At 54.9% G+C, this 21,778-nt stretch overlaps 2 protein-coding genes across 11 annotated transcripts; both read right to left on the bottom strand.

The window, feature by feature from the left end:
* Positions 1-444: 444 nt before the first annotated feature.
* On the bottom strand, positions 445-4,614 carry DNAL4 (dynein axonemal light chain 4). Of its 10 annotated transcripts, none has more exons than XM_041481671.1 (5): positions 4,562-4,614; positions 3,292-3,503; positions 2,917-3,199; positions 2,495-2,578; positions 445-1,616 (listed from the first exon to the last, which is right to left on the bottom strand). In XM_041481671.1, the coding sequence occupies exons 3-5, from the start codon at positions 2,998-3,000 to the stop codon at positions 1,452-1,454; spliced, it is 333 nt and encodes a 110-aa protein (XP_041337605.1). In that variant the 5' UTR covers positions 3,001-3,199; positions 3,292-3,503; positions 4,562-4,614; the 3' UTR covers positions 445-1,451. The 10 variants fall into 10 exon arrangements, with proteins under 10 accessions (XP_041337605.1, XP_041337606.1, XP_041337604.1 ...); XM_041481672.1 differs by having other exon boundaries at positions 3,292-3,506; positions 4,562-4,594; XM_041481670.1 differs by lacking the exon at positions 4,562-4,614 and adding an exon at positions 4,396-4,555.
* A 6,429-nt stretch (positions 4,615-11,043) lies between these two features.
* On the bottom strand, positions 11,044-21,702 carry NPTXR (neuronal pentraxin receptor). Its single transcript, XM_041481453.1, has 5 exons — positions 20,954-21,702; positions 14,019-14,241; positions 13,633-13,877; positions 13,125-13,304; positions 11,044-12,748 (listed from the first exon to the last, which is right to left on the bottom strand). Exons 1-5 carry the CDS (start codon positions 21,524-21,526, stop codon positions 12,524-12,526), a joined length of 1,446 nt encoding a protein of 481 aa, XP_041337387.1. The 5' UTR covers positions 21,527-21,702; the 3' UTR covers positions 11,044-12,523.
* Positions 21,703-21,778: the final 76 nt, after the last annotated feature.

Here is a 21,778-nt window from a genome sequence, read left to right on the forward strand (position 1 = left end):
CAAAAGGAATTGTAAGACCAGGTTGATCCACCACAGGCATTAATGCAGAAAGATCCTTCAGATTTAACTATGGACTAGAAGTGTCAGCTGGCAACATTCTGAGAGCAAATCTGAAAATTAAGGAAGGCACAAATACAAGACTCCAACAGTCAGAGCTGAGGCACACTGGTGAAGCAGCAGACAGTTACATTCCCTCGCTACTGCTGCTGCTTAGGCAGCTGCCTGTCAGACAGGACAGAGGGATGTGGTCAGCAGCACCATGGGCCTGGCAACCCTCCTCACCACCGTGGCTTGCACTGGTAAATGGAACTGAACAGGGAGGATGAGAGTCACACAGGAAACCAGCAGGATGGAACTCTGTCACTGGCCTCTGCCTGTGCCACACCATGGCTTACTTATTTGCATGTTTCTTGAACTACTCTGCCTACATAAACACACGCAAAGACATTTTACGAAACTTTTATTGTAAAAACACAGTTCCCCAGGTTTTATAAATAAGCCATACATGTAACATAGTTACGCTCATTCGATCCTCCAACAGCAACAGCTTTAAAAAATGAAACAGGCTAAAAGAATGCAAGTCCAGAAAGACATTAGGTTTCTGATGACCAAGTTATATTTCACATGGAGCCTCCTTTCTCTGTCAGCCTCCAAACAAGATGCTGAAAGTACACAGCACTTGCAACACCCCCAGGAACTGACAGGGAGGCATTTGAGCCTTAAAAAGAGCTCTCACCCACTCCCTAGGCATCGTCAGCCGCCTGTGTTTTCATGCTGTCTCAGTGTGCTGTGGGTGAGAAAGGAGGGGGCAGTTTGCATAGCAACCTCCTACACCCAGGCAGCTCAGCTGTTGTACCCTCCCAAAACAGCAGGGAAGGGCAAGCTGGGACTGCTTCCCTGTGGCTCACACCTCCACAGACAGCCTGAAGGGAGACCCTTGGTGCTGTCAGGTCTGCACAGACATCTTAGAAGAAAGGAAGAACGTATAAGCAGCATTCAGAGAGAGGAAAGACAGGTGCTGGTCAGAGCCATACTGCATGGTAGCAGAGAAAGCAGAGGAGAGAGGAAAACTATGTGGAATAAAGGGGAGTTAAGAAAAACCATAGGGCTAGATGGCACCTTTTTGCTTTCACTCTCCCCTGCTGGCACTGCTGTGCAGTGTGTTGTGAGATTACCTATTCCTCACTTCCCTCCTGCTCCAGCTCAAACACCAAGGAAAGAGCCACAGAGAGATGAGAAATCCCACAAGCAAGGACAGGACAGTTTAGCAAATTTATACACACACACACACACCAACTTTATGTATCCCACAGAACTGTTACATCAGTATGAAAAAAAGAAATCTTGACATTTAAGTATTAAAAATAAAGCCCCACCTCCAGATCATACAAAACTTGTCAAAAGCAGGAAGAAATCTCTTGTATTCAGCAAGTCTGGGACCCAGCCAGGGGTCAGGAGCACTTCCAGACACACACGGCCAGGCTGCCACCAAAGAACATGTACAGCAGGTTCTTCACCTCATGAGTGATCTCAAAGCCAAAGCCTTCCCCAATCACCACATGCCAGGAGGACCCAAATCTCTTGTCCATCGTCTCTTTGATCATCTTGGCAGCGCTCTGGAGAACATTAAGGAAGACAGCATAGGGTGAGACAAAGCAACCAGAGAGGTTTTATGCAAACATTACCCTAATATCCTCCTCCCTTTAAGACTATTCAAGCCATGGGCAACAGGTGTAACAGCTGCACCTCAGGAATTGGGAGCTCCCCAGAGGTAAACCCAAGGGTAGCACTCGTCTCAGCAGCCTCCAGCACAACAGCAAGGAAAAATTAAAGAACTGCATCACTTCTGTTATTCACACAGTCTGAAGCAAGAGTTCTGCTTTAGATGCTGCTGGAGTTATAATGGTTGCGGTGACCATGAGAGCAGATTCAGGTCACTAAGCTGCAGCTATTTTTACAGGAGTCCATTTTTTTTTCTCCAGCTAATTACCAAAACACTGAAAGTAGGCTGACTTTTAAAAGGCTTGCTTCTCCCAGATCACACCCTGCTTGATCCTAAAAAAGGCAAGAGGAATATTTTTCAGTGACAGGCAGTGCCCTGCCCACGAAGCAAGGTATGTCTTCCCTTGATCGTTAGTCCTAAAGCCAAGAGGGAATATTTAACAGACTTTCATGTACTCATCCCCAAAACAAGATACTCCATGCCGTTCTGAGCCAAGCCCTCAGGACACAAGGCATTTTATGAACAGAGTGGAAGCATGTCTCAGGAAGGCAGGATAAGCAAAGAGGTAAGGTCTGGAAGCCAGCACCTCTGCTAATCTCTGCAAAGTGCTATTACAGATCTTGCAGACCAAGGGAACTGAATCTGAGATCTAGCCAAGCTCTTTGCCTCCTTCTACCCTAGCTTAGTGCAGAGAGTAATGGGATGTGAGGACCTGGCTCTGCTGGGCCCTACACCCTTATCCGTGCTGCTGAGGCTCCCTGGGGTGTGTACCTCGTTGTTGGTGGCGTGCTTCTCACAGGCCGTGACGCACAGCTCCATGGTCTCCACGCGCATCTCCTCCGGCATGTCCGAGTGCTGCACGGGGCAATCGCACAAGACAAGGAAGCAGAAAAATAAGAGCTGCACACAGGACAACAGTAAATTGCTCTAACTTCTGCACTGGCTCTATCAGGGGCTTAGATGTAGTAAACATGAAAAGGCTTATTGTATTATAAGTGAACTCCTCCTCCAGCCAATGAGGAATTCTTCTCTACCTACATGAAAACTAGCACTGTGTAAGCACAGCTTAAAGAAGGAAATCAAGACATCTGCCAGTTTTTCTGCTGTAACTAACAGCACTGCTGTAACACTAACACTGTTTCCACCACAACCCTTAATTATTGCTACATGAGTAACAAAGAAGTCTAAATTACACAGCCTTTTCTTCTGCTGCCGCTATCTGGCTGGCCAGCAAGATCTTTTGCTCCAGCTTCTCCAGGACAAAAAGCAAGCTGCATCCAAAACACAAGAGAGGGCTCCAAAGGCAGCGTGCTCTCAATCTGTTTGATGGATCACTTTGCCCCAGGCTTCCTCTGGCTGTCATAGGGAACACCAGAGCTATTAGATTTCCCCAGGAGAGGTCAAGGACAAGGAGAAAGCAGCAGTGACAACCAGCATCTCTCCACAGGACCAGCAGTACTCATGTTCTCACAGCAGCTACGCAGCAGGAGAAGGACAGTAAGAATGAAGGCAGATTTTCATATCTCTCACATTACACTGGTAAATGTGTAATCCATCTCCCTCCATACCCTAATCAGAGGAAAACTGTGAAGCCTTTTATAATCAGCCTCGTCCTTTTTTTCCTCCTCAGTTTCTTCCATGGTCCGTCCACAGAGACTCCAGGAAGGGGCAGAGGGGCTACCTGGAGTTCAGCAAAGTGCTGCAGCACAGCCAGCTGAGAGGAACAGGGCTCTGTGTTCCTCTCTTCAGCAGGAGGAGTCGCTTCTTGGCCTAGAGGACACTGCTTCAACAAAAACAAACATGGGCAAGAGACAGACGGCTTTCAATGAAAACAAAAGGCAAATGAAACTGTTACGAGAATATCATGCTATCTCACTCACTTGCCATTTCCTCAACAGCACCTTCACACCCCCCTGAGAGTCTTAGCTCACAGACCATTAATGCAAACAAATTATTAAACCGTATCTTTCTCCTTAAGTGAGGAGCACAGCACTTCCCAGAAGCACCAGTGGAGCTTGAGGGAAGAGCTGAGCCAAGTCACAGCTTTCAGGAGAGGACAAGAGAACAATATATCAGCTGCCACCACTCTTGATTAATTCCAAAAGGATTTTCCCAGGACACTATTATCTGCAATAGTTTCAAGCTGCACATGACAAGGGAAGGGCAGGAGTATTTTAGGCACAGAATCTGCGTACTCGTCTGGACGGAAATGTTTAACAGGAACATCTTGGTGTCGTTTGTGCACTTGCTCCTCAGATCCCCGAGCATTTGTCAGCTGGGAAGGGCCATATGGGAAAACTCCGGCCGTGCCTCAGGGCCGCATCACCAGCCTGCCTCTGCCTGGGCACCGCAGAGCACAGCCCTGGCGGAGAGACTCAGAGCAGTCCACCGCCGTCCTCCCTCTGCTTCTCTCCCCCACAACAAAGCATCTTCCTCTCCTACCCAGGGGAGTAAGGGTGAGCTGATACTAAAAGGAAAACGAAGCCAACACGGTGCCAGGCGACACACCAATCATGGATGCCACGTACACAGAGCTGTCGGCTAAAGCACCGAGTCAGACCACCAACAGTCACATGGGGCCCGTGGGACCCGCAGGCGACCCAAGCCACGACCTCCGCAGGACAGAACCCCGCCGGGCCGGCGCCACCCCCGGGAGCCCCTTCAACACCCACCCCCGGCCCTGGGCGTGCCCGCGGCCACAGCCCGAGGGCGTGAGGCAGCGGAACGCGGCCCGAGCGGACCGCACACCCGAAGCAGCCCCGCCGCCCTCGTCCCCGCGGAGGAAGAGCTCGGCCAGCGGCACCGAGCGGAGCCGCGCAGCGCCGGGCGCGGCCTCACCTGCGCGGCCGCCGCGGCCCAGCGCCGTTGCTAAGGAAGGGCCGCGCTTGTCATAGCAACCGGCGCGGGAAGTCCCGCCCCCTCGGCCTCCATTGGACGGGGCGCGCCGCCCGGCGCGTCTGATTGGCTGGCTCCCTGCCGGCCGCCGCGCGGGGTCTTGGGGCGCTGGCGGCCGTGGGGTGGCCGCGGCGCGCCTGTGCTGTGCCGGCCCCCCCCGGCCCCCAAGCTGGCGTCATAAAACCTCTTATGGGCCTAGTTCTAGGTATTTTTTTTCTTTTAAAAACCAAGGCTAAATATAAGGACAAGGAGCAATTTGGGGAAATTTTGGTGGTGTGGGTTTTTTTTTGTCGTTGGTTTGTTTTTTGGGGTTTTGTTTTTGTTTTGGTTTGTTTTGGTTTGGTTTTTTAAAAAAAAAAATTTCCCACAGAATCAGGTTAGGAAAGGCCTCTGAGATCACGGAGTCCAGCCTGAGACCGAACTCCCCCATGTCAGCCAGCCTGGCACTGAGTGCCGCACCCAGCCTTTCCTTACCCACCCCCAGGGTCGGTGACCCCACCGCCTCCCTGGGCAGCCCGTTCCCATGGCTAATCACTTTCTGTGAAAAAATTCCTGCTAATGTCCCACCTAAACCTCCCCTGGTGCAGCTTGTGACTGCGTCCTCTCGTCCCGTCTGGTTTCCTGGGAGAAAAGGCTGACCCTACTTGGCCAGAGCCTCCTCCCAGGGAGCTGGGCAGTGATCCGGTGCCTGAGCCTGCCCCTCTCCAGGCGGGACAGCCCCAGCTCCCCCAGCTGCCCCTCACAGCATTTGTGCTCCAGACACTCCAGCAGCTCCATTGCCCTCCTCTGGACATGCCTCAGCACCTCAATGTCCTTCCTGAGATGGGGACTCCAGAACTGGACACGGTTCTCATTGTGTGGGAGAGGCAACAGCTCATGTTTGCATGTCAACAGGAGTCCCTTCTTTAGAAGGAGAAAGTGATGCTGTGGGGATGAATCATGAGCTCGCAAACAGCTCCTATAGCACCAGCCTCCATCCCCACGGAGAAAATCGCCTCCCTCCCGCCCTCCGTAGCTTTGTGCTTGTAATGTCTGTTTGTTTTGAGGTTTTTCTTGGCTCTGGGCTTGCTACAAAACCTCTGTTGTCTCTTCTCCCTGCTAACCAAACACCGATTGCCTCTAAAACAGTTTTCAGGGAGGTTTAGGGTTGCATTCATCCGAAATTAACAAGGATGGAGAAGCAGCAAGCTCCAGGATAATGCCGAGGGAAAGACTTCTCCTGTGCAAAGCCCCAGCTGCTGGGTGTGATGCCTGGTTTTCCATCAGTGGCCATCCTTGTCTTGCAGAGTGGCTCATGGGTCTGATTTTTCACGTGGTGCTTGAAATGTTCTTGCTGCTCGCTGCCTGCTGAAGGAAGAATTTGCTTTCCAGCTGTTTGAGAAGGAAAAGAGTGGGGGAGGAACAATCTGGGCACTCTCCTGCCCCTGCCAGCTCAGGAGTCCTCTTCCCTGGCTGTAGCACCAAGCTGTGCCCCGTGATGGTGGGGAGAACAACACCCTGTTAATCTCTTGCACAGGTTCGGCAGTGAATCCGACCTCCTGTGTGAAAAATGTGTATTTTATGATTGGCTTTTCACAAGTATTAAAATGAATATTGTATGTGTTATGTTAGAAAGTTATGCTGTATTAATTTTCTTAAGTATTAAATTAACTATTAAATACTGTTTTAGGTTATAACATAATGTTAAAATAGAAACTATGCTATGTAAGATATTTGGTTAGGAAAGGACTTGCACCAGATGGACGCCACAGGACACCTCTGTGCTGTGCCTGACAGAGCAGTGCTGCGGGCAGGGAAGCAGCCTTTGGGCTTGGGTAGACAAAGCTGCAGTGATCATTCATGTTTTCCTTTTTTGTCGCTGCTGGTGGTGACAAAAATGAAGCACTGCCTCCTGTGCCGCTCGTTCTCCTACCATTCCTGCCTCCTGGGCTAATTCCTTCTCCTTCCTCTTTTGGGCCTCTTGCAACAAGGCAGGCACAGAGCTAAAATTGTCAAGAGACAGATAAAAGCTGGGAGATCATCATTTTTTCTTTTCAGACAAGATAATTAGGGAGAGAATCTCTGTGAGGAAGAAGATCTTTCCATCATCATTACTTTATCTCCAGGCAGCTACTCTAATCTCTCCAGGGACACGGCTCTTTCAAGCACTGTATTCTCGCTGTGTTTTTTTTTTTTTAATGCTTTAATCCCTGTGTAGTTCACCCACTTTTACTACCAAGCAGCAAGTGAGTGTGAGCTGGGGTGTTTGTGTGCACATGCCTCCGTGCCTGGGGCAGGGGGAGTGCGCCTGTCTGTGTGATTCTGGGGCCAGTTCAACGTGTTTTGGCTCTGATCAGTGTGACCCCCGGGAGAGTTTCCCTCAGGGAATGTGGGGACTGCTTGTGAGGATTGTTCATCAGTGGCTCCTAGGTGAGGAGCTAAAGGAAAGCGGCCAAACAAAAACTGCACCGGGCCAAAGACAGGAAAAACAATGTTTTTGTGATTGTGGTGGGTGATACAGTGTGGCTGCAAGACAAGAGATGCCTCCTGAGGAAGGAGAGTGTTCTGCTGGCCTGTCTCCATCTACTGTGGTTTAACAAAATGTGAGCAGTTGGTTTCTGGACCCTCAAGTGCAGGTTTCCACAGGCTGTATAACACTGCAAGCCAGTGAGAGCCTTGTTGAGCCAACAGAGGTGAATTGTACTGCTCTATTTGCTGCTGCTCTGATGGCACAGACAGCACCTGATCTTTAGTTTCCAGTATTAGTGGACCAAGTACCCTTCTGTAGGTGAAAACAAGTGTTCAATTCACCCCTGTGGGTTTGTGGGGAGCTGGAATTTTTGCTTTGCTCTGGCTGGTTGTGCCTTATTTGCCACTAATCAGAGGTGGGAACTCTTTCATCCCTTTGTTTTCAGCAGCCACAGTGAAATGCATTGAAACAAAATACCGTTTGCCTTCTGACTTGAGGGTGTGTTGTACTCCTTAGCTGAGCACAGAAAAGTAACCATTGGCTGCAAAGTATACATACATGTAGTAAATATACTGCCTCATGCTCTTTTAGTCACCTTCATTAACCAGACAGCAGGCTGACTCTTCATCAGGCGGAGGACATCCTTCTTCTCTTTCTTTCTTTTCTGACCTGCTTCTGGCAGGTTTTGGGACTTCCCCATTGTCCCTGTGGGCACAGGCTCTGCCGTGCCCCATCTCCTCTTTGTGGTAGAGCAGGAGGGCTGGAGCTGGCTGTCCAGCCTGTGAGCCACAGCCAGGGACTGGGCACTGCTCCTCACCGCCTTGGGCAGTAACAGAGGGACAAGGCGGGGGACTTGGGTCACACCGAGCTGCACCCTGCAGCTGCCCCAGGATGGTGTGGAGGCAGCTTTTTGGAGGCTCCATGGGAATGCTGAAGCCACATTTCGCCGGGATCAGAACGCCCAGCATGCCAGGCTGAGGGAAGCCAGAGATGGGGACGCTGGTGTGCAGGAATGGGTGGCAGCCGGGAGCAGCTCAACCTCTGTGCCAGAGGACAGGGACAGCTCGCTTTGGGACAGCCTGATGCCCTGGTCTGCTGGGAAACACAGTGCCCCACATGATTCCGGAGCTACTACCTCTAGTAAGGACAGCTGCTGCCAGTCAGGTCTGTTGCTGCAGCACGAGCAGCTGTGCGGGGGCTGTTCCTTTGCCAGATGCTCCGGAATCGTGGTGCATTCCCTGTGCGAGCACTGCACAAGTCGTAATGAGCCTTCCTGGCTCTGGGAGGGAGCAAGGGAGGCTCCCAGCAGGACAGGAAGGTGGAAGGAGGCAATTAGGCAGCACCCCATTGCTAGGGCAGAGCAGTAGTGGGGACTTTGGAAGTCACCTCCTGAGGACAAGTATTGGCTGGCTTGACCTCGTTTGAGGGCACCAGGGGGATGACACACTGCAGGGAGCTGTGACATGCAAACTCAGCTGAGGTTGCAGGTATTGGGGAGCACAGGACATCCCTGAAGCCCACACTGAAGTGCGGGGTCCCAGGATTGCCTGTGTCCCTGGGAAGGCAGAGCCTGCATGGCCAGTGGTGCCCTCTGGAAAGAGAGGCAGAGACTGGAGGGGTTCATAAATGTCAGCATTTTCTTTTCAAAGACAAAAGCTAATAGCCATCAGGCCTGAAGGTTTCCCGTTGCCATGTTCAACTTGGTCTTCTTCACTGCCAGACAAAACCCTTTGGGAGTGAGGGATGGGTGATATTTGAGTTTGGCTAAGCCCCTGGCTAGCAGAAAGCCCTGCAGCAGCGAGTCCTGCAGATTGGGATAGGAAATGGCAGTTCCTTTCCTCTCCTTGAAGTGTGCTTACAGCCCCTTGGCAGGGAGATAGAGGACAGCACGTGGGCGGCATCCATCACAGCCGCCTGTCTCCCACGCTGTCTCCTCCTGTGCCAGCTCCTGCTGAGCTGCCACAGCCCAGCGGTGCCCCTGCCCTGCACTGCCCAGCTCTTGGGTGCCCTCCTCCTTTTCCCCCCTGTCCTGGATGCCTGGACACAACACAGCTAACCAGCTGAAGCACCTACAGCAAGCACAAAACCTTCTCCACACCACTGTTAAATATTTCCTTCCTTACCCTCCTCTTTCCCTCACGGCTGACTTTGTTGTTCCTCATCTCTTCTGTGCACAACATGTTGTTTTCCAGCCAGCTGCCCTTAGAGAGACACGGGGCTACTCCTGAGTGCTCCTGGTTAATTTAGAAGCAAGCAATATGTGTAAGTCATTGTAATTACTCCTTGCAGCCAGCAACGCTATTGATTTGTCATCTCCTCTACCTTTTAAGCCCTGTTGCAGGTTTGCAGCTCTTGCAAAGCTCGGCTTACCGAAAAGAAATGGTCTCATCTTGCTCTCCTCCTCCTCAGACGGGTAAGAAGCAGACGTTGCTTCCTGCAGAGAGCCAGGGCAGGATGGAAATCAAATATTTATTTCTGCTCTTCATTTGTGTCTCCCATCCAGTTCCTAATCTCTCCATAATGCCTTTGTTTCCTGAAGAGCCTTATGTGGAGGCATTTGCTGGAAGCTTTTAAAATGTTTGGGAAAATTCTACCAAGTTTTCCTGTGTGCCCCCAGGTCTGCCTAGCTGTCTGTGAACCTCTGGGGGAGAGGATCTCGCCCTGCTGAAGCTCTGCCACTGGGCTCTCCCCATTCTCCTGTTCCCGAAGTGACAGATCGACATCCTGGGGACATGGACATGGCTGGGATTAGGATCATGCCAGCATCACTTGGCAGAGATGAGGAGGGCAGCACCGAAGGCCCTGATCAAGCATCTCCTGGTGTCCCCTTTGTTCCTGCTTTTCTGTGAGGACTTACACACAGTTTCAACGTGGGCTGGTTTTCCGGGTTCCGTAGGAGATGGGTGTTTTGCCAATAGCCTACATCAGCAGACAGGCTGTTTCCATCCTTGTTCATCCTCTCACGTTTCTCCTGCCTTGGCCAGCAGCCCCAAGAGCCTCTCACAACACTTCTGCAGCTTTGATAGGAGGGTGTTCTGGACCAGTTTTCCTCCCCATTTAATCTCTTTCTGAGTTTATGATCCCATCAGTGTTTTTTGATATTTCCTCCTCTAGAAAATGTTGCACTTCTTAATTATGCTGCTGTTAGTTGGGCATACGAGCAGATGGCACCTGTTGAGCCCTCTCCTCTTACTGAGGGGGGTGTGAGCCTCCAGCTCGGCAAGGCCCTCGAGCCAATGTTCCAGCTGAAGTACATACTTTTTCTTCAAAACCAGCCCTCAACTTTGTGAAGATGTGCTGAAGGTGAGGGTGCCAGCCTTTCTTTTATGGCATTAAATACCCTCCAGAAGGAGAAGTGGGGGGGCAGCTCTGACTCAGAGAGGAGATCCCACCAGCATGCCAGCAATGGGAAAACTCAGTCCTCTGGCTTTGTGCTCCGTTTCCCCCAAGTATTGGTGAAGCTGTGCCTTTTGTAGGAGGAGCAGGACCCACTGAGAGGCAAAAGCACCACGCAGACCTGATCATGAATTGTTCTACAACAGGAGCTCCAAGAGCCATGCCTGAACCATCTTGTGCCTAGCTAGGTCAGAAACTCATTACTAGTACTTAATTAGATTTACACTCAATGTGAGTTCCTTGCTATCATGCTCTGACCTAGAGGATTTCTCACTTGTTTCTGCTTCCCTCCATGGAGAGATGTTTCCCCCAGCCCTCATGCCCCACCAGCAGCAGCCTGTACCCCATACTGCTCTGCAGTGGGGTAGATCAAAGGTGGCCAGACTGTGACACCATCCCCTGCCCCTCTGGGGCAACAATACCAAACCCCTCTGATGATATTCCTGTAATATTCCTGCCAGTGGTGGGCCCGGCCAACTCCCTTCAGTGATGCAACCCTAAGCACCCTGGGGAAGGTCACCTCATCTTGGGCCGGCCAGTCCCGTCCATCCCCCCAGCAACCCGGCACTGCGCAGGAGGCTCGAACAGAAAACATCACGTTTATTGTTCACGATCAGCTTTACAAAAGAAACGTCCCAACACGGGCACGCCTCAGGGCCCTTTTCACAACGTGCATTGGAGAAAGCGCGCGAGCGAGCGAGGGAGGGAGGGAGAGGGGGCAGCTCCTCAGGGTGCACGAAGGTCACAGTGTTCCCACTTGGCACAGGGGCTGCTCCCCATCCCCGCCGTGTCATCCCCAGTGGGCTGAGCCACCCCAGCGCTGGCAGAGACCCTGGGCGGGGGGATGAGGGGTAGCAGGGCTGTCCCTTCTGCCAGCTTTGCTTCCCCCAGGGAGGGGGCAGCTGTCACCCAAAGTGGGACTTGGGGTAGGGGGAACACTGGAAGCTGAACACTGCATTGAGCAACCATGAGAGCCCCGAAATAACCCTCCCACCCCAGCCCCAGACACACACACACGTGCACATACACACACTCACATATCGAGATGTTGGTGACCACGCAGTGTGGAAACAGCGGATTCTCAGGCACTCCACACACAGGGAAAACACCAGCCTGCTCTTTCACCCTCCCAGTTTCAAGGCCAGTGGCAGCCCTGATCCTGGCAAGGAGCAGCTAAAGAAGGGGACCTGGGTGGAACCAAGGGCAGTAGCCCAATCCAGTACCAAAAGACTGGGGGATGGATGGCAGGGCTCCTCTGACCACCACCATCTTCCATCTCTCTTTTTCTTGCTTTTGCTCCCTTCGATGGCAGTGCTGCACTCTTTCCCCCTCGGCCAGCGCTGGGGGAGATGCTTTGCCCCTTTCCCCCACTCCCTTGGTGGCTGACCCATCCCCCAGCTTGGAGGTGGTGGGGAGTCTCTCTTCCCTCTGCCTTAAAAGCCTGGCTCTCCTCGGGCAGCCCTGCCCAAACAGGCAGCAGAGGCAGGGAAAGGGGTGCAGGGGGGCAAGTGCTGTGCCATTCTCTGTGACTCTCTGCCATTCTCCCTCAGCTTCCCTGGGGCCACATTTGAAAAACCAGGGCAGCAGGAGAAGGATGGCGCTGGAGGTGGGATCCTGGAATGCAGGCTCATAAAGATGGACAGTGAGGTTGCTAGAAATAAGTAGGGAAAGGGAATGTGTTCAGGTGATGCCTGCACCCTGGCACCCCACTGAGGCTGGACTGCTCTCAAAGTAGAGGGAGTTCTCCTTCCCTGTTAGGTCTGACAAGGTGAGGACCCTCACTGTACCAAGGACACCTGCAGATACGGCGAGTTCCACCCAAAACAGAAATGGGGCAAGATGAGACTCAGGAGCCAGCCTGCCAGGAATGAGGACAAGCCACAGCACCAGCACAGGGACAACAGGGAGGCTTCCAGGGGCCCCTCTCCCTCCTGGGACACCAGCACGGGGGGCTCAAGCATTGCCCCGGCAAGGCTTAGTGGTCTGGGAGGGGAGAAAGGGGCTCCCTGCTTCAGGGCTGCCAGCGGGCTCCTTGGCGCTGGGGAGAGGGCTGGGGCCACTCATGCCTTCCTCCCTTCCTCGCAGGCAGCAAAGCCCGCCTTGCTGGCACCTCCAAAGACCTCCACCGCCTGGTCATCCCACTGGATCACATTCCCTTGGAGGTGGGAGGTGCAGTTAGCCAAGCCCAGGATCTCTGCTGGCGCCAGCATGTGGTCCCACACGCCAAACTGCGCCAGCTCTCCCACGAAGGCCTGTGTGGCATCAAAGCGGCCCCCCAGGGTGTCCTGGGAAAGAGCAGGAGAGGTGATTGGACAGGGATGAAGAGAAGAGGAACATGCATCCAGCGGGAAACGGCGAGGGGGAGAGGTTTGGGGAGAAGCAGAGCAAGGTGCTTGATGGCAAGGAGGGGAGGGGATGAATGCATGGAAGAGATTCAAGACAAGGCAGGGAGGCCAAAGGGGTAGGGAGAGGGAAGAGAAGACAATGAGGGGACATGGGCAGCCTGGAGGCTGGATGAACAGGCAGGAGAGACAACTGCCCTGCTGAGCTCTCCTGCCCAGGCTGCCCCCTCCCCTCGCCCCATCTGGGGGCTTTTCCCCCCAGCCAATTCCCACTAGAGCGATGCTGACTGGCAGCTCTCGGTGTCAAACTGGTACCTACCTGCTCCTGACCCAGGATGATGACACCCTGGGGCCTGATGGAATGCCAGGAGGCCAGGTTCTCACCGGCACCCCGCTGTTCACCGTCCTGGTACGCTGACCACTTGCCGTCCCGGGTGGTCCATGCCACGCAGACGTGGTGCCAGGCCTTGTCCTTCAGACTCAGCGGCAGCTGGGCAACCTTTGGGAGAAGAGCGAGATCCCGGTGCTCGGTAGGACTGCTGGAGGACCCCAGGATCTCCCCAGCCCCTTGCAGAGCAAGCAGTGCACCCCCGTGGTGGTGGTGGCATCCCAAAATCTACAGACATCCAGATGTGCTGCTTCTCCCTCTCAGAATTGACTCCAATGAGCCATCCTCCCCATCCTCCTGCCTCCCACCATAAACTTAGGGCCCCTTCCTCCCAGCTCCCCCACACAAGTGCCCCCAGGAATGTAATTTCCTGGGGGGATTGAAGCAGGGAAGATGAGGGCAGGGTTTTCTCTCCTGCCCCTCCTGCAACTGGGCTGACCTTGTCATTGATGAGCAGCTCCAGGGGGTTAGTGCCCCACTCCAACAGCACGATCTCGTTGGCTTGGCTCGGGACAGAGTAGGAGAACGGGGTGCCAATGCCTGCCAGGGCCTTGGACTTCAGCCACATGCAGATGGTGAAGGCATACAGCTCCGGCAGGCTCTTCTTCACGCGGGCATACATGTAGTTGTTCTGCACTGGGATGGTCACCTTGAAGGCATCAGGAGGGCTGTAGCCCAGTGGTCCTACGTATCAAGGACGGGGAGGAGAGAGGAAGGTCAGCCCTGTAGCTGGGATGAGGGTGACCCGTCCTGGGGCTCTCCTGGCAAAGCACCTCAGGGTAGGAGCCCTCCGCCCCACCTCCATCCCCGCTGGGCAGGACTCACCGTGCTCCAGCTCCGTCACGCGGTTCTGGAGGGAGTTCAGCTCCTTCTCGATGTTGTGCTGCTGCTGGCTGCGGTCAGTGCTGGCGGCCTGGCGCTCCTTCTGCAGAGTCAGGATCTTGGAAAGGAGCTGCTCCTCCAGCTGCTCCATCTTGGTGTGGAGGGCATCGCGGGCAAGCGCCGGGGCAGTGGGTGCTGAGCCATTGGTGCGGGCTGGCAGCTCCTGCTGCATTTGGCGGCAGCCACGGCGGCGGGAATAGGAGGGACAAAAGAGAAAATTCAGCACAGTGTCACTATAAGAGTTAATATAAGGACATGCCCAGCCTGCAGCACTACAGGTAGTGCTGGGATGACAGTCCCATATGCGCACTGGGGTCTTCTCCAAGAGCCTCCAGCTGACTTTGTACCTCCCCTCTTAGAGCCCCCATTGAGCTCATTACTGCAAAATGAAGCTTGGCTGCTCTTAATGACTTTCTGCGCTTCAGAGACAGAGCAACGATGGGATGTTTGGGTCATCCCTTGGCTCTGCTCCTGCAGGCAGCCTCCCACCATGAGGAAATGATGCAGGCAGGACCTTGGAGCTCCCGGCCACTCCTGCTGCTCGTGAGGCTGCTTACCTACAGCCAGCACGTTAACATCACTTAATGGGGCTGTAATCCTCTTAGCTGAGCTCAGCTGGCGTGCGGGGGTGTGTGCACGTGTGCCAGGTAGCTCTCCATAAGCCAACCTCTCCCGGTCCACCAGGACGCCAGGGACAAGTGGGACTGGTGCCAGGCTGCCGTGTCTCTGGCCCTCAAGGCATGAGCCATCACCCGGGGACACCGAGCCTGTCTTGTCCAATCAGGGTTAACACTTGGACCAAAACTCTTCCCATGGCAAATCCAACATGGCAGCTGGTGAAGATGGTGCCAGCTGCTACTGCTGCAAAGACCCCAGATCCCACATTACTGGGAGACCCCATCCCAGCTGCAAGAAAACCAGTCTGGAAGGGAGAAAGTGACCCTTTGCCATGCTCCTGGAGTTTCTCTGTAAATAGGAGCCCTCTTCTTTCCCTATGTCCTTAGTGCATTAGTGTCTCTGCCATGGGCTCTGAAAGATGACAACCACCTTCTCTGTGTTGCCAGACCTTCCCAGAGGTGCTGGAGCAGCCATGGAGACCCTTGTCTTGGCTTGTCTGGCAACAAGGGATCTGCATGCCTGCTTCAACCCCGGACATTCACAGGGCTTGTGCTGGCAGGACACGGGGGATACCATCCCTGTCGATCTGAACAGCCTCCCTCCTCCTCAGAGCTGGCCTGGGGGAGGTCAGCACACTCACCTGTGGTTGTGGTTCCCTGTTTTTTCTTCTTTCTTATATCCAGCTTCTCCAGGCTGGACAGGACCTGATAATCACGCACAAAGCTGAGGGAGAGGGATGCTTGCCCACCTCACCCCTAATCTTCGCTATCCATCATGAAGAACAAAGGGGAGGGGAAGGCTGGAAGAAAGTCAGGTTTGGCTGGGCAGGATGCAGCCTTGGCGGATGGGAACAGCAGGGAGAGGAAAAGTGAAAAGATGGTGTTGGTGTGAGCACAAATGTACCCACTCTGGGCAACAACATGCTCAGGCTACAAATAAAACGGAAGTTATCATGCCCCAAGGTTGGCAAGAGCTGCCAGCAGGGTCTGCCAGGGCAAGCCCACAAGTTGTGTGAGGAAAACCAGCCTGGAAAAGCAAAACCCAGCAAGAAAAGAGAGGTTGTGCTGGGGACATCTGCCAGCCCTGACCAAATGCCAGTTCTCATTGCTGGCTTGCTCTGGGCAGCACTAAGGATGCTCTTGCAGTGAGAGCAAAACCTCTCTGGTAAGGGAAAAGTGCCCAGCAAAGAGCATCCTGCCTTTGGTCTTTGCAAAACTGAAATATTAGCTGATGGGAAAGGGGCTTTAATTATTTTCTGGGATTTGTTTTGGGTTTTTTGTTCTGTTTTGTTTTTTGGGGGATTTTTGGTTTGATTGTTTTTTGTTTTTTTGTTTTTTTTTTTTTAAGGGGTCTTGGGCACTGGATGAAAGGCAGGGTAGAGATGGCAGGAGGGAAGGGAAATGCAAAGTTTAATTCTCATCCTCCTGGCAGGGAAAATTCCCACCTGGGGCTGTCTGCATTTGTACCCAAGCTGAGCTGGCTGCACTGGCAGGAGGCAGCACAGGTGGGAGGGGGTTGCCTTTGCTTCTATGGCCACATCCCGTGGGCTCCAAGAGCTTTTCTTGTCCTTTCAGGCTGCCTGGCTGCAGCGGAGGCTGGCACGCTCCTGTCTGCCGCACGCTTTGATTGCTCGAGCTGCGGGTTTGGAGCCTACGTCCCTGCTTTCATGCATGGCTCCATCTGTTAATGATGAAAAAAGAAAAAGCTGGGAGATTTTGTCACTCTCACTAGCCCCCGATAGCCTGCCCTACATTATTCAGTAGTGACTGGGTACTTTTTTTTACCTCTGTCTTCCTCCTGCTTTTCTCCCTGCTGCTATTTTCTTCCCTCTGTAACTTTTCTCCCTATGGCTTTTCCATTTCTCTGACTTCGGAGCATCTCTTCCTGATGCTTCTCTCCATGCTCACACACTGTGTCTTTCCCCTTTCACTCACTTTCTTCCCCTCCCTAGTTTTCCCTCATCCAGCCCTCTCTCCAGCTCTTGGTGGTCCTTCCAAGTTGGCAGCCAGGGTACCGACAGCCGGAGCTACATGGCTGACTGAACCATTGCTGCCCCATGTTCCTTCATGGATTACAGTCAGCACCCTCATCTGGCAGGGTTTCAGGGCCATCCCAGCAAACACCATCCCTATCCCCATGGACAGATGATGGCTGGACAGGAGACTGGACTCCCCATTCTACCCCGTGCAGCTGAGTTGTGCTGGATGATCCCCCTGATGCCAGGCTGGGCTGCATCCCTGAGCCGTGATCCTCATCTCCGAGCTGCTGCTCGAGCTTCTTTCTCACTAGGCAAATTTTCTGCAAAATCATTAATGGTTGATGTGCAGCTGTTATTTACTGGTGACCTTTGGGGAGGGGAAGGGGGGAGTGCCTTCTCCCTGGCTGTTCGGCAGGCACCCGACTTCCCATCTGCCGCCGCACAGGCAGCAGGGGAGTGGGCAGTGCCTGTGGGGGAGGCTCCTTGCGCGCTTTTTTGGCCACCAGAACCGGCAAAAAAAGATTGAAAGATGCCAGGTAATATTAATCACGTTAAATGTCAGCGGCTGGCGGGGGTGGGGAGGGGGAGCTGGGGGCAGGGGGCTGCGGCAGCCACGGCGGCGTGTGCTCTCTGGGGCTGCAGCCCTCGGGCAGCAACTGCACTTTGATTTACATAAGGAGATCTGAGCCTCATTCACTAATGCTCCGGCAAATCTGGGCGCTGCTGCTCCCCCTCAGCCCCCAGCACACCAGTGCCCACCTTGGCTGCTGGGACAGGGCAGGCAGGAGCACAGGAGGATGGAGCCCGGGCACATCCCGGGGATCAGGATGCACACACAGAGCAGACCCATTCCGCTCCTTGGACCCATGGATCCTTACAGCCCGCACAAAACTCCTCAGTGGCTGCTCCCTTGGGATACTCACTGCTGTGGGACAGCACACCTGCTGCACCAGGGTTTTTGGACACTGCCACCTTTTTGGACCCAGGGAGGACCTTGGGGATCATTAAACTCCAAAAGGGACTGCATGGAGTAGAAGAAAAACAGGGATGTATCAGCCTTTCCCTCTTCCTCACAAGAGGAGGGCTCACTGTTGATCCTGTCCCCCTAAAATCTCTCTCGAAGGGAGGGGGCTGGGACTATCACAATTTGGGTGTTTACATCCCCTCACTGCTGGAGATTTAGACAAGAGGGAAGCAGCTAGGTCACCCCCATTCCCATTCCCTTACCCGAGGGTTTCCTGCCAGCAGCCAGGTCACCAGCCGCAATGGCACAGCCACGACCAGCTGAGGAGCAGGCAGGCTGTTGCAATTCCACCAGGTCCCCCAGGGAGCCCATCAGGCTGTCCCCTCTCCCGCTCCGCTCTCCTGCAAGGGATGATGGGGAGAAGGGGGGCATCTGCATCTCGGCACAGCCCAGGCAGCCAAGGTGATTTTCTCCCCGATCCCTTTCCATTTGAAGCAATAAGTAAAAGCATGGAAAAGGAGCACCTGGATCCCTTGGCTCTGTGTTCCAAGATGCACCGGAGTGTACAGACATGAGCACGTGCTGAGAGAAAGGGGGGGACCCTGGAAACCAGGATGAAAAAGCCTAGCTGGGCTGCTGTGCATGAGGAAAGGACGATCAGTGCCGGGGTGGCGTTAGGAAGAGGTGAGGGAAGACGTGTGTATGCTGTGCTGATGCTAGCCCATCCCCACAGAAATGGCAGGGGACAAAGAGTGAGACTGTGGGGGCCCTCCCTGCATCCTCTCCTGGGAAATCCTTCTGCCATGCCGACAAAATTAAGAAACAAATGCCTTAATAGGTTTTTCAATGCATGAATAAATCTTGTTATGCCTTACAGACGGGGCTGAGAGTGCCCAGATTAGATCAGCAATCTTCCACCAGCCCCCTCCCTGCAGTCCCAGCTCTGAAGCATCCGGCAGTAATCCCTGCTGGCAAACCTGACTGGAGACTCCCTGGGACACAGCCTTCCCAGAGCGGCCCATGGCATTTTGTGTTCATCTCTCTTCTGAGACTAAGCCACCTCAGACTTGGCAGCATTTCCTCTTCTTCCCAATGGGTTTTGCAGTCTTCAGCACACGGGGGCACCCCGGGCCTGTCCCCATGCAGGTCACCTTTTGGGACGATCATTGCCATTGTCCAGGATAGCTGTGGAGGCTGAGAGTGCCTCCCGTGTCATGGGGTACCCCAGGAAGGCTCCCAGGGCTGACAGCTGAAGTGATGTGGGACAGCAGAGAGCACATACCCCACCAGGAAGTTTTAGGTGTCTGCTCCTGGGGTGGGATGGGAGGCAATTCAGAGAGGGGGGACACAGGCAACTGTCCCTGGATGGCTGAGGTGTGACCACGAGGCTCAGCTGGCTGGGCTGCAGCCCTCACAGGGGCGTGGAGCACACCAGTGACACTTTTCACCAGGACAAAGACCAGCCCACCTGTAACACGCTGCCCTATTTCCTCACTTGGCAGGGCTCACTGAGCCTCAGGGCGCTGTGTCTCCCCTGCAGAGTATACTTGGGACCCTCAGGCCCCTGGCAACACAAACATTTTTGGTCATGTGCCTCTTGGCTTCCCCGTCAGTGTGCACGAGCCTGGTCCCAGCACCGCTTTAGGCTCCCAAGGCACGTGTGACAGCCTGCTCCAACCCTTGTGAGCTTCACCCTCCTCCTCCACCCCAAACCTCCCACCACCCTCAGAAACCCTGGGAGAGGAGCCAGGGCAGCTCGTGGGTGATGCTGCCCCACAGAGAAGAGGGAGAGCATGGCTCTGTGGCCTCATGCTGCCCAAGATCCAAACTGATATGCTGGGCACCATCCCACCGTGCATCATCTGGGATATGTGTGCAGAGACCTATTTCCCTGCTTTATTTTTGGGTGAGCATACCTGCTGTGTTATTCCACTGATGGAAAATCATTTGTTTAGGGCTGCAGGGGTTTTTTGGGGGGGTCTGTCCCTCCCTTTGGCTGCATTTGGCTCTGGACAACATGTCAGACAGGCTGCACATCCCACTCTCCCTGCATGTGCCTGGCATGCCTCTGTGTTTCTTCTTGTGCTTGTGTGTGCATTAGCCTGGCAGCTCACAGGTGCTTCCTCTCTGGTCTTCCAGCTCTTTTCCTTCTTGTGCTCATGTGTTTATTTGCCTTTCTCTGTCTTTTTATTCCTGTTCATATCTCCATCGCTTACAAAAACCCTCTCTCCCAGTCTCATTTCTCAGCCTGTGACCTTAGTGGCTCTGAATTTCCCATTCCCATTTCCATTGCCTGCTGCTGCACCCACGTCTGTAGTAAGAGGGGCAGAAGGGCAAAGCTGAGGAGAGGGACCCTGTGGGGTGCTGCATGACCCCCCTCCTAGCTCCACACTCCACTCCAGGAAGAGTGGAGAGGGCAACAGGAAACTGAACAGGAAGATGAGAAGGTTGAGGACTCGCAGGAGGCTCCTTGCAGGTGGCTCTGACACCTGACAGACCTCGGGGAATAACTCCTACCTGGAGCAATTCCCACAGGGAAAACAGACAACTCTCCTCTTGCAGCTCTCACGTGCCACAGCCATATCCTGCAAAGTCTGCCAAGTTCCGTGGGACTGCTGAGTCCAAATCAGCCCAAATAAATCAACACTCACACGCACTCCGTGATGTGCCCCATGACATGGTAGAGCCTCTGGTGCCACTGGATTGTGGCTGGGCCAGGGCTGAGCCTGCCAGGCACACGCTGCACAGCTGCTACAGAATGGGGACCAGGGGTCTGCATCCCAAGTGCCAACAGCCCAATGCCACAGGAATGGGCACAGTGAATGACTCCAGCTGTGCCCTTCTCTCTCCAGCTCCTAAGGACCATGTGGGGAAAGGGTGCCAGGCCCAGGGTGGGTAGCGCTACACTTTACTTTGTGAGATGTCCCATTCATAACCATGATGGCATCAGATGGGGTTTACCTTTCTGCTAAAGGGCAGGATCTGGCTGCCAGAGCTGCCAACCTGCTCTGGAGGAGTCCTTAACAGGTGCTATGGGGCAAGCAAGGTGTCCTACCCGAGTGCAGACTGTGGGGAAATTGGGGCAGCCTGGTGCTTTGGGACTATCCTGCATGGAAAAGAGAGAGGAGGGCTCAAGGCGAGTCCCTTGCCCCTGGGCAGAGATCTCAGGAAAGAGGGAGGCAGGGACAACCTTCCTGAAGCCTCACGAGGGGGACGAGTTAGTTCGGGGTGCATGCGGCTGCAGGCTGGGGAATGGCACGTGTGGGAGCATCTTTCCCTGGGAGCATCCCGCCCAGTCCCCAGGAGCATCCCTCGCACCTCTATCCGGTCGATTCGGTCCTGGAGGGTGCGGACAGCCTCTTCCAGCTCCCGCACGGCGGGCGGCTCGTCGGGAGGGTGGCCCATGGTGCCGGGGCGCGGGGCGGCGCGGAGCCCGGCGGCGGCGGGGGGCGCGGCGGCGGGGGGGCTCCGCAGGCCGCCCTCGCAGCGGCTGAGCTTGCCGGTGAGCTCCCGGATGGTCTCCTGGTCCATGCGGATCCGCTCCTTCTGCTCCAGCGCCGTGCGGCGCAGCTGGGCCGCCGCGCTCCGCAGCGCCAGCAGCTCCTCGGGGCCGGCGGCGCTGCCGGCGGCGCTGCCGGTGCCGGTGGCCGGGCACTCGGTGCTCAGCGGGGTGCAGACGAAGCGGCTGAAGAGCGGCGGCCCCCCCGGCAGGCGCGGCCCGGCGCTGGCCAGAGCCTCGGCGGGGCCGTGCAGCGCTCCCAGCCCCTTGTCGGCGGCGGGCAGGAGGGCGGCGGCGGCCGAGTCATTGTCGGCGGCGGCGGCGGGCGCGGCGGTACCGGCCGGGTGGACGCTGGCGATGATGCAGATGATGGCCCCGAGGAAAGCCAGCATGCCCGCCGCCAGCAGCACCGCCAGAAACTTCAGGGTGGCAGCGGCGTGGGGGGCCCGAGCCCGCGGACGGCGAGAAAACAAAGCGGGCGGGGATGGAGAGGGGGACGGACGGTCGGAGGGATGGACGGGCAGCCCGGAGGGAGCCGGCGGAGAAGGACGGTACCGGCAGCAGCACCGGCGCCGGGGCCCCGCCGCGCCGCGCCGCGCTTATATGTGCCGGGCGGCGCCGCCCGCACCGCACCGCACCGCCCC

Source organism: Pyrgilauda ruficollis, unplaced genomic scaffold (genome assembly GCF_017590135.1).
Source record: "Pyrgilauda ruficollis isolate IOZ18807 unplaced genomic scaffold, ASM1759013v1 scaffold56, whole genome shotgun sequence".
Taxonomy (NCBI): Eukaryota; Metazoa; Chordata; class Aves; order Passeriformes; family Passeridae; genus Pyrgilauda; species Pyrgilauda ruficollis.